This window comes from Terrapene carolina, unplaced genomic scaffold (assembly GCF_002925995.2).
Source record: "Terrapene carolina triunguis isolate 2854851 unplaced genomic scaffold, T_m_triunguis-2.0 Scaffold374, whole genome shotgun sequence".
Taxonomy (NCBI): Eukaryota; Metazoa; Chordata; order Testudines; family Emydidae; genus Terrapene; species Terrapene triunguis.
This window is the reverse complement of record NW_020664725.1, coordinates 15,106,096-15,122,008: the sequence shown is the minus strand read 5'-3', so window position 1 is coordinate 15,122,008 and position 15,913 is coordinate 15,106,096. Positions and strand designations below refer to the sequence as shown.

Genomic DNA, 15,913 nt, shown 5'->3' with positions numbered 1-15,913 from the left:
ATCAGCAAAAAACTCTTATTTTGAAACCTGCATGTGTTTTTGTTGTTAGACTCTTCCACTTCCATCTGTATGAAAAGATCACAATAAATGGGTGTGCATCTCTCTTAGGAAAATGTAGCAAACTTGGCTTGGTAGCTTTTCAATGCTTGTGTCAACTACAAAGCATGGGCTGCTTCTAAACAATACATTTATCAACCTCTGACACTGTGAAGTATTCAAAGAAAAGAGAGTTCATTTACCATGTTTTCTGTTTAAAGTTTCTGAGTTTAGTTGGCTCAACAGTAGATGATTGTGAGTTAACTTTGGAACTTTGCCTTGCAATGTCAATGTGCGTGAGACTTGTGATTGAGCAATAATTGGCTTTAAAAGGGGGTGGAGGAAAAGATGGGTTTGGGGTGGGGCGGGTGAGTGAATAACAGAAAACTGTGCTTGAAAGAATTCTGTGGCTATAGCAGTGTGAGATGAGGAGTGGAAAGAAGGCTCCTGTTTGCTAGGATACTATATTCTCTTGTCAGGGTCATGATTGTCCATAGACTAAGTTTAGCACATTCGTGTGCTTTGTACTGCCAGGGAGCATGTGCCTTTGACACATCACTTGCATTTTAATTATAACTTAATATTTTTCTGGCTTGGGCAACGCTGCTGTCCAGATCTGCACAAGCAGTGTCTGCTAAATATTACTTAATCTAGTAGAGTGCACTGGGACCTATTGAATTGCTCTTGAGTGGGGTCGTTGCTTTATGAAGAAGAATGAACATCCTTCCAGCAAGGATGGTTTCGGTTCTGAGCTAGATTGTGCTTTCTTCACTGCCTTGATGCACTACCCATCTACCTAGACTCTCCAATCTGGGCTCAACAGGGGGAATCCAATTAAGTGAAATATATGTAAGGATTTTAGTGCCCTAAATATTCCCTACTTTTCCCCCTGTAATGCCCACCTTTCTATTCAGATTCTGAGCAAGGAGTGAAGGAGAGCCTTGTTTAGTGCCACTTGTCATTAAACCTGTTGACTACATATAAGCAAATTTGAACTGTAAAATACTAAATAGAAACTCTGCATTGTGCATCTGCTGCTTCATTCTGGGAACAGACATAGCTTTGTCCTCTTTCTGGCGGTGAACTTGGAAGAGACGTAGCCCCCTCCCTTTGCTCCTACTGAGATAATAGGAGTTAAGGATGCTCATCTCAGGACCAGTCGTAGTAAAACTCTTCCATTGCAATCTTGCAAGGATTCTGTCCCATCTGTACTGCTCTTGGGAGAAGCATTAGTGAGAGTTTTTTTTTTTTTTTTTCCCCTTTCCATCCTCCTCCTTTCCTTTGGTACTTAGCCTGGAGATTTGTGGGGTGTCTGTCACGTGCAGTATTTAGCCAGAAGAGTGAGCTGTGGTTATGCTTCATCAGCACTCCAAACATCCAGCAACATCTGGGTGGCACTTCTCAGCAGGGACCTTGCCCCCCAACATGGACTCCGCTACTGCCGTAGCGAGCAGTATTAGGACAATGGAGTTCCTGCTGTTCGCTTTCCAGAGTGGCCACTGCTCGAATCTCCTTCTGAGCTCTGCTGCTTCGGCTAGTGCTAGTCTGTTGCTGCCCTTGCTCCAGTTGGTGTGAGGTGCATGAACATACATAATCGATGTACATATCGTAACGTTTTCCCCTCAGTGGAAAGGATACAGTTGAAGTTCTTCATGAAGTATTTGTAGGGATGGGTGCATCTCTAGATCTCAATCTCTTCAGGGTTGCCAGGTGTCCAGTTTTTGACCGGAACACCCGGTCAAAAAGGGACCCTGGCATTAAAAGTCCACTTGGCATGGGGTTGGCAGGCTCCCTACTTGGCTCCACACAGCTCCCGGGAAGCGGCGACGTGTCCCTGCAGCCCCTAGGCATAAGGGCAACCACGGGGCCTCTGTGCACTGCCCCAGCGCTTCCCTGAGCACCGGCTCCGCAGCTCCCATTGGCCAAGAACCACGGCCAATGGGAGCTGTGGGGATGATGCCTGTGGGTAAGGGCAGCGCGCACGCCACAGAGCTGCCTGGCCGCCCCTACGCCTAGTAGCTGAGGGACATGTTGCTACTTCCAGGGAGCTCCCCAAAGTAAGTGCCGTACGGTACCTGCTCCCCGCACCCCCTCCCGTGCCCCAACCCCCTGCCTCAGCCCTGAGCCCCCTCCTGCACCCCAGGCCTGTCATCCCCTGCCCTACCCCAGAGCCCGCACCCCAAGACGGACCCCTCCCCCCACACCCAAATCTCCTGCCCCAGCCCGGAAGCCTTCCCCTGCCCCCATACATCATGAACCCCTCGTTTCTGGTCCCACCCCAAAGCCCGCACTCCCAGCTGGAGCCCTCACTCTCTCCCGCACCCCAACCCCTGCCCCAGCCTGGTAAAAATGAGCAAGTGACTGAGGGTGGGGGAGAGTGAGTGACAGAGGGATGGAGTGAGCGGAGTCTCAAAGGAGCAGGACCTTGGGGAAGGGGCGGGGTAGGGGATGAGGAAAGGGTGTTCGGCTTTGTGCGATTAGAAAGTTGGCAGTCCTAGTAAGAGTTCTGATCCCTTTATTACCAAAGGGACTTTAAGTCCCTCTAGAAATTTCACAAGCGTAATCTTTCTCATTAAGCTTTAATTACTTCATGGTGTCACTAGGGTTTGCTTGTAGGGTTTCTGTTTCTGGACAAAGGCAGGTAGGATCCTTCCCCTAACTGTAAACAACCCAGTTAGGGGAAGGATCCTACAGGACTGAAACTTTCTGGACTTCGCCAAATCAAGCTTTGGGGAGAAGATTCAAGCAGGCGTCCCACGTGCTCCTCAGTTAAAGCAGCTCTCCTTTTCCCTTTGCTTAAAGGACACCCAAGAAATGACTTCGCTTTTAGCAGCCTCTGTAGCTGAGTAGGCCTCGATGTTTGAATATTCTGGGTGAGCCTCCTTGTTGCTGCTGGCCAGTAGAAGTCCCATTTTTCCCTCTGTCCCTACGGCTGTCGAGCTTTGTATGAAACAAGTATGTCTGTGATTTGTGTTCCTGCTGAGCTAATGAGAAAATTCACAGATAATGTGTAGATTTCATGAAATATTCAAAAGGTCTCTGAACATTTTAAATAAAAACTTTTTCCCCTCCCCCCCCAAACAAGCAAGAGGACTAATCCGTCTCTGTTTTTCCTTAGGAAGCTGCACAGTGGTATGAAGACTTATGGATGTGAGTTGTGTGGGAAACGATTCTTGGATAGCTTGCGGCTCCGAATGCACTTACTGGCTCACTCAGGTAGGTTTAGAGACATTGATGCTGCGTGAGGCGAATGCTGCCTCTGTCATACTGACCCAAATCTATTGAAACTCCCAGACAAACTTTAAGAGTGCGCATGTGTGTAGGGTGGGGTGGTGATTTTAACCATTTTAGAATGGTAAATTATGAATATATTCCCTTTTTATTCCAGACCTAGTTACTTCAATTTTCAGAGTTTTTGTTTTTCATTCTTTAACTGGGGAAATATTTGCAGGTCCTCAGGAGTCTGGAATAACAAACTTGGACTATTGCAGTGCTGAGTGCTATTCGATTGCCTCCATCCACTTCGGCCACGATATTGGAGTGGTTTTCCTCCGTGTGTGTGTGTGTGTGTGTGTGTGTGTGTGTGTGTGTGTGTGTGTGTGTGTGTGTGAATACTGTATTTGCCACGTACAGGCACCCACTGCAGTTTCATTAGCAAAACTGTTGCAGAATTAGGCACTCCGTCTAATGAATCTAACTATTGGGTTCAAATTATGCAGGCCCTTTAATTAAATAGATATAGAAAGGTTGGAATGCTAAACTAGTGAGAAGACATTGTTTTGCAAGTTAATTTAGTCTGAAATTCCTATTGGGCATACAGCCCCATATGCAATTAGTTTTTGTATTTAAAAAAAAACCGCAGGCAGCCACTGGATCCATTTGCTCAAAGGTAAAGTGTACGTACGAATCCATGTCTCATTCATTCAAGGTTAAATCACTTAGGGTATGTTCACACTGCTCACTAAGCCTGGGCGCTTACTCAGATTTGAGCTCACGCCCCACACTTCCATCCACACACACAAATCAGTCTGAGTCGGGTCAGCAAGCACTCAGGACCGAGGTCCTGCAATACTGCTGGGGAGGTGGGTCAGAGCCCACGTCCCACTGTGACTCGGGTCTAAGCCCTGTCATTTTGCAGGTCTGGACGCAGGTCAGTCCTGAGTCAGAAGGTCTGTGTAGCGCAGTATGGATACATTAGTACAGCTCTGAAACCTGGCTCCAGCCATCGTAAAGCCAAGTTTACAGACACACAAGTGCAGGCTTGGAAACTCTGAGTCCACAAGCCCGGGTCCCGCAGACTTAGGCTTAGTGTGCAGGATAGACATAACTGCAACACTACCAAAAAAACCTATCCGTGCAGCAGTGAGTCTGAGCCTATGTCAACTGACTCAAGCTCGGAGGACTTGTGATAGGGAGCTTAAAATAGCAGTGTAGACATCCCTGCTCGGGCTGGAGCCTGGGCTCTGAAACCCAGTGAGGGGGAACACCTATATTGCTATTTTTAGCCGTGCACTGCAGGCCTCAGTCAGCTGACCTGGGCTCTGAGACGCTGCTTTGGGGTTTGTTTGTTTTTTTTTGCAGTGTGGACACACCCTTAGGGGCCACATGAGTTTACAAGGCTGCACATTTGGAGTAATTTTGGAAGGATGCTAGCATCACTGTAGAACTTTCTGCCATATGGTCTGTAGGAATAAGCACAGGGTGGGGAGTCAGAAGGCAGTGAGTTGTAATCCTTCCTCTGCTATTCCCTCCCTATGTGGCCTTGGGCAAGTCACTGCACCTTCTGTTTGTTTGTTTTCTCTTTGTGCCTAGGAGCCCTAGTCATTGACCAGGCCCTCATTGTGCTAGGCGCTGTACAAACACAGAACAAACGGTCCGTTTCCCCACCTGTAAAATGGCGATAATTAACACTTACTCACCTACCTCCATAAAATGCTAAGTATTCTAATCCCTGCCAGTGCTTTAAATAGTGACTGGTAACAAGTATGAGAGACCAGATACAGGATAATTCTCTAACTCGTGTTCCTGCATCTCATGGAAGTGCTGTGGCTGTCCTTGTTCTTTAAGCACTGAGAGCTGCTTCTGCCATTCTGCTTGGGTCAGAGTGGGAACCGAAGCACACGCATATCTCCTAGTAGATGATCCCTGGATGGTTGATCATGGATCACTGAATCTCCTCTGACATACACCAGCAGCACATGGACTCTAGAGGTCCTGACAGGGCTAGAATAAACACAATCATTTGACCATAGACATGCAAACAAATGTGGGATAAACCACCAATAAAGAGATGGTGCACAATAAATACAATCAGTTTTTTTCAAATTCTTCACAAATTGTTTTCTGTGGAGGATGAGCACGCAATGTCTCTTATTCCTCCGTTTTTATTTTTTTTTCTGCAGTGTGTGCTTGGTCCTGGGTATTGACTGCTTTATTTCTTTTAATCTTGATTTATGAGAAATTAAACTTGGAGGGGGAAGAGGGCTGCATGTCACACGGGGAGTAAGACAGCAAGCTCTCGGGTATCATTTCAAAGCTGGCATAAGTCACCAGTGAACTGAGTTTGAGAGGATCTCAGAATAGTCTCCAAGGGTCTCTTCTCCATAGCACAGAATTACCCAGCAACATGGCATAATTGGCAGCCATTGCTTAAGGGGGAGGCATGTGGTTGGAATACGGGAAGCAGGTCATGTGTGAGATACCCCAGCAGGTCTGGTCATGTAGGGGCTTGCGCAGAGCTAAGCCGTGTTGCGCCTGGCTTTCCCCATTGCTCTGTGTTGATGGAGGATGGGCAGCTAGACTCCACAAGAGGACTCACAGTGCACATGGTGAGAATGGTTGAGGAGGGCTAGATTTTCCCATTGTGAGAATAAGGGATGATTCAGTTCCATTGTGTCCAAGCCACCCAAGTCTGGAGGGTTGTTTTGGGATTGTTCTAGTCTCTAAAAGAAATTCTCCTGACCCAGTAAGAGCTCACACCAGTCCCAGCTTTGAGAGCCTGGCCCTAAATTAGCTGAACTTCCAGCTGTCCTGTGGGGAGGTGTTAGGTGCAACTTAGTACCTCCCCTGAGAAGGGCATGGATTGGGGGCGTGGTGCTGTTGGGAGATGGATGACAGAAACTGGAGCCAGGAATCATGCAGCTGCTATACAGGTTTCTTCCCAGAGCTCTGGCAATTCACCTTGCTCCCTTCCTCTGGCATCTCTACCCCTTTACTTATGGGCCTCTCCTCAACACTTCGTGTCAGGTGCATGAATGGTCTCTGGAATACCAATGCACCACAGAACCCCACTGCATAGTAACCTGGCACAAATACTGAATGGTATTGCAGTAATACCTAGAATGCTTGTGTGCTAGGCGCTGTACAGACCGAGCGAAGATCTGTTCACTGTTCCTCCTCTCTTGGCTGACTCTGAACTCCTGGTGCATGATGGTGATAGTAGTCAATTTATTAGGCTATCTGCCACGCCTGGATCCTCCCACATGCATGAGTTTGGCATTCCAAATGGAAATGAATCCAGCCGCTGTTTAGCTATATTTCCTTGACACCCCACCTCTTAAAAAAACCAAGAGCAATAACTCTAGTGCTGCTTCTTTCTTCTGTGTTTCCTGTACCTAGGCTAGTGTTCCTTCATATATATATCTGAGAGTCAGCTGTGACTGGCTTTATAAAGAGAGTCCCGTTATAGATTTTATTCTAAAAAATACTAGATATAAATCAATGAAAAGAAAATGGCCCCGTTTTATTTCTGCCTTTTAAGGCCTGATCCTGCACGCACTTAACTCAGCATGATCCTAATTCTCAGGAGTAGGCAACTTGCCCCCCTTTGTCCTCACAGTAAAACGCACTACTCCCAGCAGTAAATATTTGCAGGATTGGATCCTCTGATTTGATGCCATTTTAATTGGGCCGGATTCTGACCGGCATTACGGTCAGGTGTAGATTCCCGGAGTCGCTCCCCTGAAGCCAACGGAGTGAATCCAGGTCGCACTTCCAGTGCTTTAGGCAATGGTGCCAGCTGTCTGGTGATGAATATACGCTGTCTGGGGAGGGTGCATCGCTTGCCGCCTCTGAGGCCCTGGTTAATGCCTGGCATTGTGGCAGGCCGCGTGTACTGCACTTAGCATCTCAGCTGTGTTTTCCCTTCCCCCCCCCCTCCTCCTCCCCCTTTTTTGGCTTGCGCTGCCTGTGTTTGTTGTTGTCGTTTTGGCCCCGTGCCAGTCGCTGGCTGGCTGCCAGCCTTGTGGGTACAGTATGTACAGTGAACGTTGAGCCAAGTTTGTCATCATACAAGATTAATTTTTTTTCTAATCTGTCTGGGGTTGGGTGAAATCGGAGGGGGGGAGAGGCAGAAGGAGCGGTTTGAACGCTCGAAAACAGCCGCATTAAATTCCAGCACTGTTATTTATTAAAACACGAGACCTTTGCGCCTCTTATTTCCCCCCACCCCGCCCCCCCATGAAATGAGGTCGTATTGGAGCCACAACGTGAGTTCATATTTTCAGTGACTAGCATACTAAAATTAATCTCCTAAATCAGTTTTCATTGCCCAAATTGACAATTTGTTTAATTAGAAATTTGCCCTGTAGGAGACCCTTACGACTTGGGGTCCCCCCCGCTCCTCAAAAGGCCTTAGATGATGGCAGTAGTAAATGTTCAGTTTAATTGACGTTTTTTCATTTCAGTAGTAATGTGTTCAACTAATCAAATGTTTGAGGGATACCCGATGATAAAGAGAAGTTTAATTAACGAACAATAAACTTAATGAATTAACTAACGAGATTGTTCTGGCCCGTCCTGGTTCTGTGACTCCTATCGAGGTCATATTGCACTGTAATGGGGGGTGGGGGGGTTGGGGAGGGATGAGCACTAAATCGGTGCTTATTTTATAACATACAGTTCAATGCATGGCTTCTTTCACATACATAACCTGCTGTCAGTTTCGGTGATGTGCTGGGGGAAATCTTTTTGGGGGGTTTCCTGTCGATGGGAAAGGAGAAATGCTCTGAGGCAGCTTTGGGAGATTAGTTTTTCCTCTTTCTCCCACTTTTAGATTTCTCTGGGAAGCTGAGAGACTGTGGGGCCAGATCCTCAGCTGGTGTAAGTAGACATCGCTCCAGTATCTGGCCCTCACTCTCTGAACTGAGCACCAGTTTCTACCCGTTTTATTTAGCGAGGAAAAGAGCCAGGGGGTGAATCTGCATTGTTGCCACCTCTCCTGATGTTTTCGCAAGTCCCATAATATTTAGTGGTCTTTCTTAAAGCTCCAGCTGCCGAAATTAGATTGCTTGACAAGCTCGGCTTTGTGTATTTTTAAGTTTTCTAGCCCTCATAGTTGTGGAGAAAAGCTGGAAACTGTGATCCCTAAATAGTCCAACGCCAGAAGGCAAACAGAACCCAACTGTTGTTGGTGGTGGTGGTTTTTTTTAATCTCATGATTTTTAAGCAAATCATGTGATTTTTGAACACTTGGAGTTGGCAGTTTTGAACGTGTTTGACCCAGGTCGTCACTTTTATATAAGGAGAAGAAAACACTTGAATTAGAAACAAAGGCTGCTGTGTCTAACATCATCACCTCTTCTTTCTTTTCAATCCAGCTATCCATTTTCTTTAGTCTTTTGACACAGTCGTGTCTCTGAGGTCTGGTCATATATTCCATTTTCCTGCTCTTATGAATAGGCTCATGGAATGCCTTCCTAAAAATAAATTTTAAAAAGTGCTTGGGCTTAGTTATGAGGTGTATAGGCTCAGTCCATGAAACACTGGGGGGAATTCTAGGCCCTGTGCTATGCAGCTAAGTCTAGAGAATCCCAGAACTGGTATATAAAGCCATTGTCTTCGCCGTATCAAAGCCCACCTCTGCTGTGACACCTGCTACTAATGGCTAAGAACGGGTGCAGGGGATGGCTTGATACTGTCCTGTTTTTTAATGCTAGTTTTGTCCCTGTCCCTCCTCCCTTTGCATATGGTTTTCCTCTGACCTGAGAGCTCTTTGGGACTTGGCTCATATATTCCTATATGAGTGGGTAGGCCATAGCACGCTGCTGGCGTATTGCAGAACGTGGCAATACAGGCAAATAGAGCTAAAATGCTTACATGTATGGGGGCTGTTGTGACATTGTGAAAAGCAGAGAGAGAGGGGGGGGGGGGGGACATGGTCTGGAAAAGTGCCACCCTCCATTTAGGGGTGTGTTTCTCATGGAATAGTGTGTGCATGAGTATTGCATGATTATGATCATTACAAAACTGCAAGGCAAACCCTATTGTTAATACTGCGTTAAGGGTGTTCTGGTAGAAACATAGTTTATTTAGGTTTACATTTAATGAGGGACAAAGTAGTGAAAAGCCTTACATGTGTTCCATGGGGTTGAGTTAAGGTGGGTGTTAAGAAATGTTAAAGTTTTTAAATCTTTTTTTCCTCCCAGGAAAAGAAAAGGAGGGCGGGAGGTGGGAAAGGAAAAATCTCAAGGTATTTAGAACATACAGTTTACATGCTCCATTGACTTAATGAGCAGAGTTTGAGTTCTCTGAACCAACAAATGCTAGCTACACATATATGCATCTCTTTTTAAGTGAATCTGTATAGCCTTGATCCAAAACACTTCTGCATGCTCAGGTTGCAGTTAGCAAGTTGCCAGCGTTGGGCTTCATTGTAGACTTTAGTTTTTTCTTCAAACCACACCAAGGCCTAGTTGTTACAGCGGAGGATGGCCAGGGCAAATTCCATGCTTCCAGCTTCAGCTATTGGTGCTTGTAACTTTTGTATATATGAGGATGGTTCCCCTCCCCCAGTCCAAAATCGGAGATGAGGAGAGTACAAACAGAACCCCTGTTTCCTTCCCCGCCCCCCCAACCCTGGCAAACAAAACTCTTCTCCATGTAAAGACCAGTTATGGACTTAGTGAGCTCAGAAGGGGAATGTTTCAAAAAGTTATCAATGTATTAAAATGAGGGATTGCTTCAGGAGGGACCCATTGTAAAGTGTGTGTTGTGTGAGAGAGAAAAAACAACACGCTTTCTAATCCATTATGCAATCCCAAACAGGCAACGCCAAGGAACACTCACAAAGGTGTGATTCCTTGTTTTAATTATTGTTTTGAACGCTCAGGTGTTCATTCAAGTTTTTGTAACCCCTCACTGGCAGATTCTCAATCTTAAAATAATGCCCTAAGCATGGCCGTGTTGTTTGTTGACTTAATTCCATTGTGCTGCTTAGCAGGTCAGTGGCTGTGACGTGGCCCAGGGCAGTGGAGAGTCGCATTTCCGGCCAGATTGCTGCTAATGACACAGCTGTGGCGAGGAGACAAAGATGGCCAGTCTGGGGCTATGTGGCTAGAAGTGACTGCTAAGCTGCAGCTGACATTCACCTCTGAGCAGGCCTCAGACTGCTTGTTGATTTCAGTGAGGGGAAGACAAGTCTGCCCACAGCCTGGCCCTACTGAACTAAATCCCATTTGTGGCCCGTAGTGGCACAGCCAGAACTAAAATTCCATGGCCTCTCATCTTTAAGGAGCACAGGGATTCTGCCCGGGGGGGGGGGAATAATTTTTATTTTGCACCCCGTTTTTAAGGGCAGACAAAATCTGAGTCCAGCTTTTTAGCCACTAAGAAAAGTTGACCTGGCTATGGTGTGGGGAAGGGTTGAATTGGCATTAGGGACATGCAGGGGGTTAGAGAGCTCTTGGGGATGAGGGGAAGTCAGTCCCTGGCACGCGCGACTGGGTAGTGTGGAGTTGGGATGAGATTTTGGGGTCCTCTTCTCCCAGGTTGCTACTGCTTGAGCACTTGTAGGATTCTGCAAAGCAGAGAAGCTGCCTCTTCCTTCCTTCCGCCTGATGTATAATCTGCATGACAGGAAGGCGAGGTGATGCAGGCTTTCTGACTTCAGCTGCTGATGTGACAAGAGTAAAGGAGCTGAAATCTGGGGCCTGGCATGAAGGAGCAGAAAGGCTGCAACAAAAGCAGCGGCAAAATGCATGGAGCAAAGATGCCCAGGGTTCACTAGCCACCTCCTTTCATCGGCTGTGTTGTGCAATCACTAACCCCGTGCCCTCCCCATCTCTGCTGGCATGTCCCACGATCATTGTGTGTCCTAGTGGGCTGGTTTTATCTAGCCAAGATCTAAAGCTGTGGTTAATTCACTTGCTACCTGTCTCTAATAAATGTAAACTTTTCTTCCTCTTCATGTTCCGCGCTTATCTCCTTATTAAGCGTTGAGCTACAGAAGATGTTTTCTCATGAAGTATCTGAGATGGAGCAGATAGTTCATCTTGGAATTAAGCTGCCTCCCTCTCCGCTGCCTTTTAAAAAGGTTATTGTTTGCTGAAGTCGGGGTGCGCATCAATGCAAAGTTAAGAAGAAAGGGAAGCGCTGAGATTCTTTGGAGATTGTTCACCCTCCCTCTACCCTTTCCCCCCTCCCTTTTTGAATTTTGGCTGGCATCCCAAATTTATTCCCAGAGTGATGTCATCGGCTTGCCGGCAGGTCTGGATGTTCTGCCAGCATTCCAGAGAGTTTATGATCATTCGCAGATGTGCATCCAAGAACACACTGTACCCAAAGCAGAAATTAATGCAGGCTTGACTGCTGTCCAACCCTCATACACAGGAGAGGGGAAAAAAAGAAAACAAACTGTTTAATGCTGTTTATAAATTATACACTGGCTGATGAAAAATACATTTCTTTTCCCCCAGCCCCTCCCTGCCTTCCTTTTCTGCCTCAAGAGTCTAAGCTGAGACTGGAAGAATATGGTTTGCTTTTTAGCTCCCGTTTTGGCTGGCGTCCTAGCCCCTGCTGCTGATCCAGAGCCAGGGTATTTTTCCCCTTTACCTGATGAAATACATTTATTTTGCAGCCGTCACTACTCCTCCCCCTCTTTTGGATGCTTTTTGTTATCCAAGGTGTTCTGCTAAGCATTATGCATAGACTGTAATGCCAGGACCCATTACACCGTAGTGTGCTCTGTAGCAAATAAATCTTATGCACATCTGTCTACATTAATACTGCTAAATATATGTGATCATCACACCATAACCCGTTTTCGCTCCGGTTTCTCATCAGGCATGCGAGATGGGAAAGTTCTGAAAGTTCACTGTAGGCTGCGGTATTAGAAAACATTCCGTAACCTCCCCTCCCTCCTGAACAGGAGAACATAAACATGCTCCGACTCGGCATCCAGATTTGGGGTGATGCTGATAATCAAACCATCCTCCCCCTCACCCCAAGATGTGTTCTTTAAATTCCTCCCCATGTTGTGTGCAATCCATTTACATGGCTTTTGTGTTTTTTAATACTGCTAATGTTTATCATTTGCCCAACAGGCTTGACAGATTTTGTTTCCTGTAGAGTATCGCAGCTTTAAAGCCCCCTTGTTGCTAAGTAGCAGCCTCCCTGTACTGTAATGGGCTGATTTTGTATTCTGTTCAGCACTGTATCTTATTTTTGTATGCAAGACAAAGTGTTTTGATGGAGGACGATTGCAGAAGTGTCTGGAGGCTGTTTGGAGTTTTATGGGCTGTACAGTACACTGTGTGCTTTCTGAACAGAACACAGGCTGTTGAATTTTGGATTGGATTTGTCATTTTTCCCCTCTGAGAGGAGGCTGTCAGATAGAACATTACTTGAAGGGTGGAGAGAAAAGTGGAAATTGTGTAATAACCTCTATTTTTCGCTAAACCGAAATTATTTTTTAGTCCCAAAATAGTCCCACAAATTCATAAGCTGCTATGTGGGGAGGAACAGGCTAATGAAGTTGATGATGTGACGTGGTTAGTGCTTAGTCAAATGCCTTTCCGTCTCATGTATTCCTTTTCTCTGAATTCTAATCTTTCCCCTTCATGTGGGGCTTCCTTCTTTTAAAGGGCTGGTGGGAGCACTTTTTTAGAGGCAGGACACCAAAGGGCCAAAATGGTGGAATGTTCCAGACTTTACAAACGCTCTTAACTTTTTTTTTTTTTTTCTTGCTGTCTGACCATGACGGGTAGGGACGTTGGGAGGCAGAAGCCATGTTGTGGGTGACACCCAGACATGCTAAAGGGCATTCGGGGCAGAACACAAGCCAACCAAAACCCAGGAACTTGGGAGCAGCCAATCCCTCACTCAGTGCTGACCTTTGCCCTGCTTGGTGACTCAGAGTCTGCTGCGACGTGGCACAGAAATGCTTCAGTACCTAGGCACAAGGGCAAAGTTGGGATGGACAGAATTTGCAGCCTGACCTCCGTGCCTTTCTCAGTTTCAGTTGCACCCTAGATGATGGCATGATTCTTGCATCACACCTGCACAGCCCGCCTCTGAAAGCTGAATCCTTCATGGGACCTGAACATTTTAAGGAACAAGCCCAAACATTTAGATGCTCTTCTTCCCTCTTCCTCCATCCCAATTTGACCTATTAGAATGTGATTTGGAATGCTGATAGTTCTTCCTTTGACCTAGCGCTTGTGATGCTTCTCGGTTGGCATAGTTGGTGGCAAAAGGGGTCACCTCTTAAAAGCTCCACTTACACGTTGCATTAAAAACAAAACCCGTTTTCCTGTTTTGGGAAGAACTCCCTTCAATCAGATGAAGTTTGTGGATAAACATCTTGTCAGAATTCTTCTAAAATCAGCAAGTGTAAGAAGCTTCTGAAATTGTTCAGGGTCTATTCAGATGCACTGGGTATGTGAGATTATAGCTACCGGTATATAAGTTTTGCTGCCATTTACTGACTAGGTGGGAACCATTTGGAAAAAGATTTTTAGCCATGTGTCCCCCAAAAGAGCCATTCCTCGGACACCCAGCCAACAATTTTCAGCTTCTGTGAGGGGAAATAGGAAAGGGGAGTTGGCAGCCCCTCGAAAATCAGGAATTCCCAAAGGAATGTTTCTTCAGGGAGCCCCAGCTCTAGTCCACAACACCCAAAGCCTTATTGAGTGAACATAAGTGATTCTGCTCTCATGCTGGTGTAAATCAGGAGTTATTACTTCATCAGTGCAGAGATCAGAATCAAGTCAACGTGTTGCATCTCAGTAGCATGGAAGGGGGTGGCAGCCAATGACAAAATTTTCGCTGGGTTTATATATTTAACCCTATACTGGAAGCTGAGAATGGAGAAACCATTAAGACCATCTTGAGAGGGTCCCTCTTGGGCAATGCCAAAGTTTCTGATTCTACCATTTGTCCTTTATACAACTACAAAACCTGGGTGGTGGCTCTCTACCCATAGTCCTAGACCACACTGGGTTTTCAAAGGCGTTCCTGGTTGTCTCTGGATTGAAATATCTTGTAAAATCAATCGATGGATGGGAATTGGGGAGACAGATAAGTGCAAAGAGTTTTCTCTTGCAAAGGGGCCTTCGCTTTAGGGTGACTAGAGACCAAGTGTGAAAAATTGGGACAGAGGGTGGGGGATAATAAGAGCCTGTATAAGAAAAAGACCCAAATATCAGGACTGTCTCTATAAAATCGGGACATCTGGTCACCCTACTTCGCTTCATGTAGGAGAGGTTACTGGGCCTTTGGCCAAGGGAGTTGGTCCATGCTAGGACATTATGAAATGGACTGTGGAATAAAAATGTCAAGTGCACCCCTAAATTTGAGATGCTGCCAGAAATTTAGGTTGTGCCCTGTGCCATTGCTGGGGTAATGTGGGAGCACTGGCAGTGTCTGGGAAACGTGCTCTGGTCACCCCGTCAACCTCACAGCACATGAAGGTGGTTATCCAGACGCCCTTTATGCGAACCATTCAAGAGGCTTTAACAATTGTCTAAACATCTATAACAACTTGCTACAGATCTAATTGTGCGGAACCAAAAGCACCACCACTGTACAAGGCTATTTGTGGGGCGGCTTGGAATCTATCTGTTGCAGAAAGAGGGCTGTGTAGGTTTTGAATAGAGGGTGGGCTGGGTGTGAGTCAGAAGCCACAGGGATTTTTTTAATCTACATGGCCAAGGTGTCCTTATGGATGTGGTGCTCTCCCATTGAACCTGGATGCTATTTTTCTTCCCTGATGATCTTTTTCCACCTTCTGAGAGCAAGTAAGAGCATTCAGGCTGATTTGAAATGCATGCGTTAGTCAGCCAGATTGTCCCAAAGATAACAGTAGATGTTTATAAACCTGCTTTAAGCAGCATAAACCATTATGATTATGCAGGAAACAGTATTCAACAAGCTCGACTTGGGTTGGGTGGGGGCTGCTTTTATATCCCAGGCAATTGTACAATGAGGTTTACATGAAAGCTGAAAATTGTTCCTTTACTCTAATAGCACAGCACAGACCATTACCTTCCAGATTTAAAAACGAAATGAGCTCATCATATTTGGTGACTTACCCTGACATTCATGCTCAATTTAGAAGTCTGTCTTTACTTTTTTAAAACCTATGCTTTTTATTTCTTTTATATTCACTGATTACTTTTTTTTAATACTAACCCCCACACCCCAAAAAAAACCTTTTGCATTTCCTGATCACCGAAACTATTCTTGATTTCCTTCTTTTGGCCCGTTGATGTATTTTTGACATAAAATACAAGACATTTTTATAACTGTCTCTTCCACTTTGGGTGAAATAGGGGAAAAGGGAAAAAATAATAATAAAAAAAAAAACCACAGCGGCTTTATGTGGGCAAAAGAAGAAAACAAGAGAATGGGATAGAGAACAGGCTAAATTTAAAATTGTAATTGGCTGACTTCCACAGGCTTGCGGGTGTTTTAATGACTCATAATAACTTCATTTAAAACCAGCTGAGCAGAAAATAGATTGGAGAGGAGCCTCAGGCCATTATGGATTTGTGTGTGTGTGTGTGTGTGTGTGTGTGTGTGTGTGTGTGTGTTTTTGACAAGCTCTGTTTTCGGCAGCCAGGAAGGCCCTCATAGAGGGCTTGGCTGTTTTCTCTCTCCT

The 15,913-nt window shown here is 45.8% G+C and overlaps 1 protein-coding gene across 3 annotated transcripts in view; it reads left to right on the top strand.

The window, feature by feature from the left end:
• ZBTB16 (zinc finger and BTB domain containing 16) overlaps positions 1 to 15,913 on the top strand; it is a 176,878-nt gene that overhangs the window by 78,544 nt on the left and 82,421 nt on the right. For all 3 annotated transcript variants that reach the window (XM_026657928.2, XM_026657929.2, XM_026657931.2), the window contains exon 3: positions 3,155 to 3,252. In XM_026657928.2, the coding sequence (XP_026513713.1) occupies positions 3,155 to 3,252 (98 nt within the window). The remainder of the gene's footprint in view (positions 1 to 3,154; positions 3,253 to 15,913) is intronic.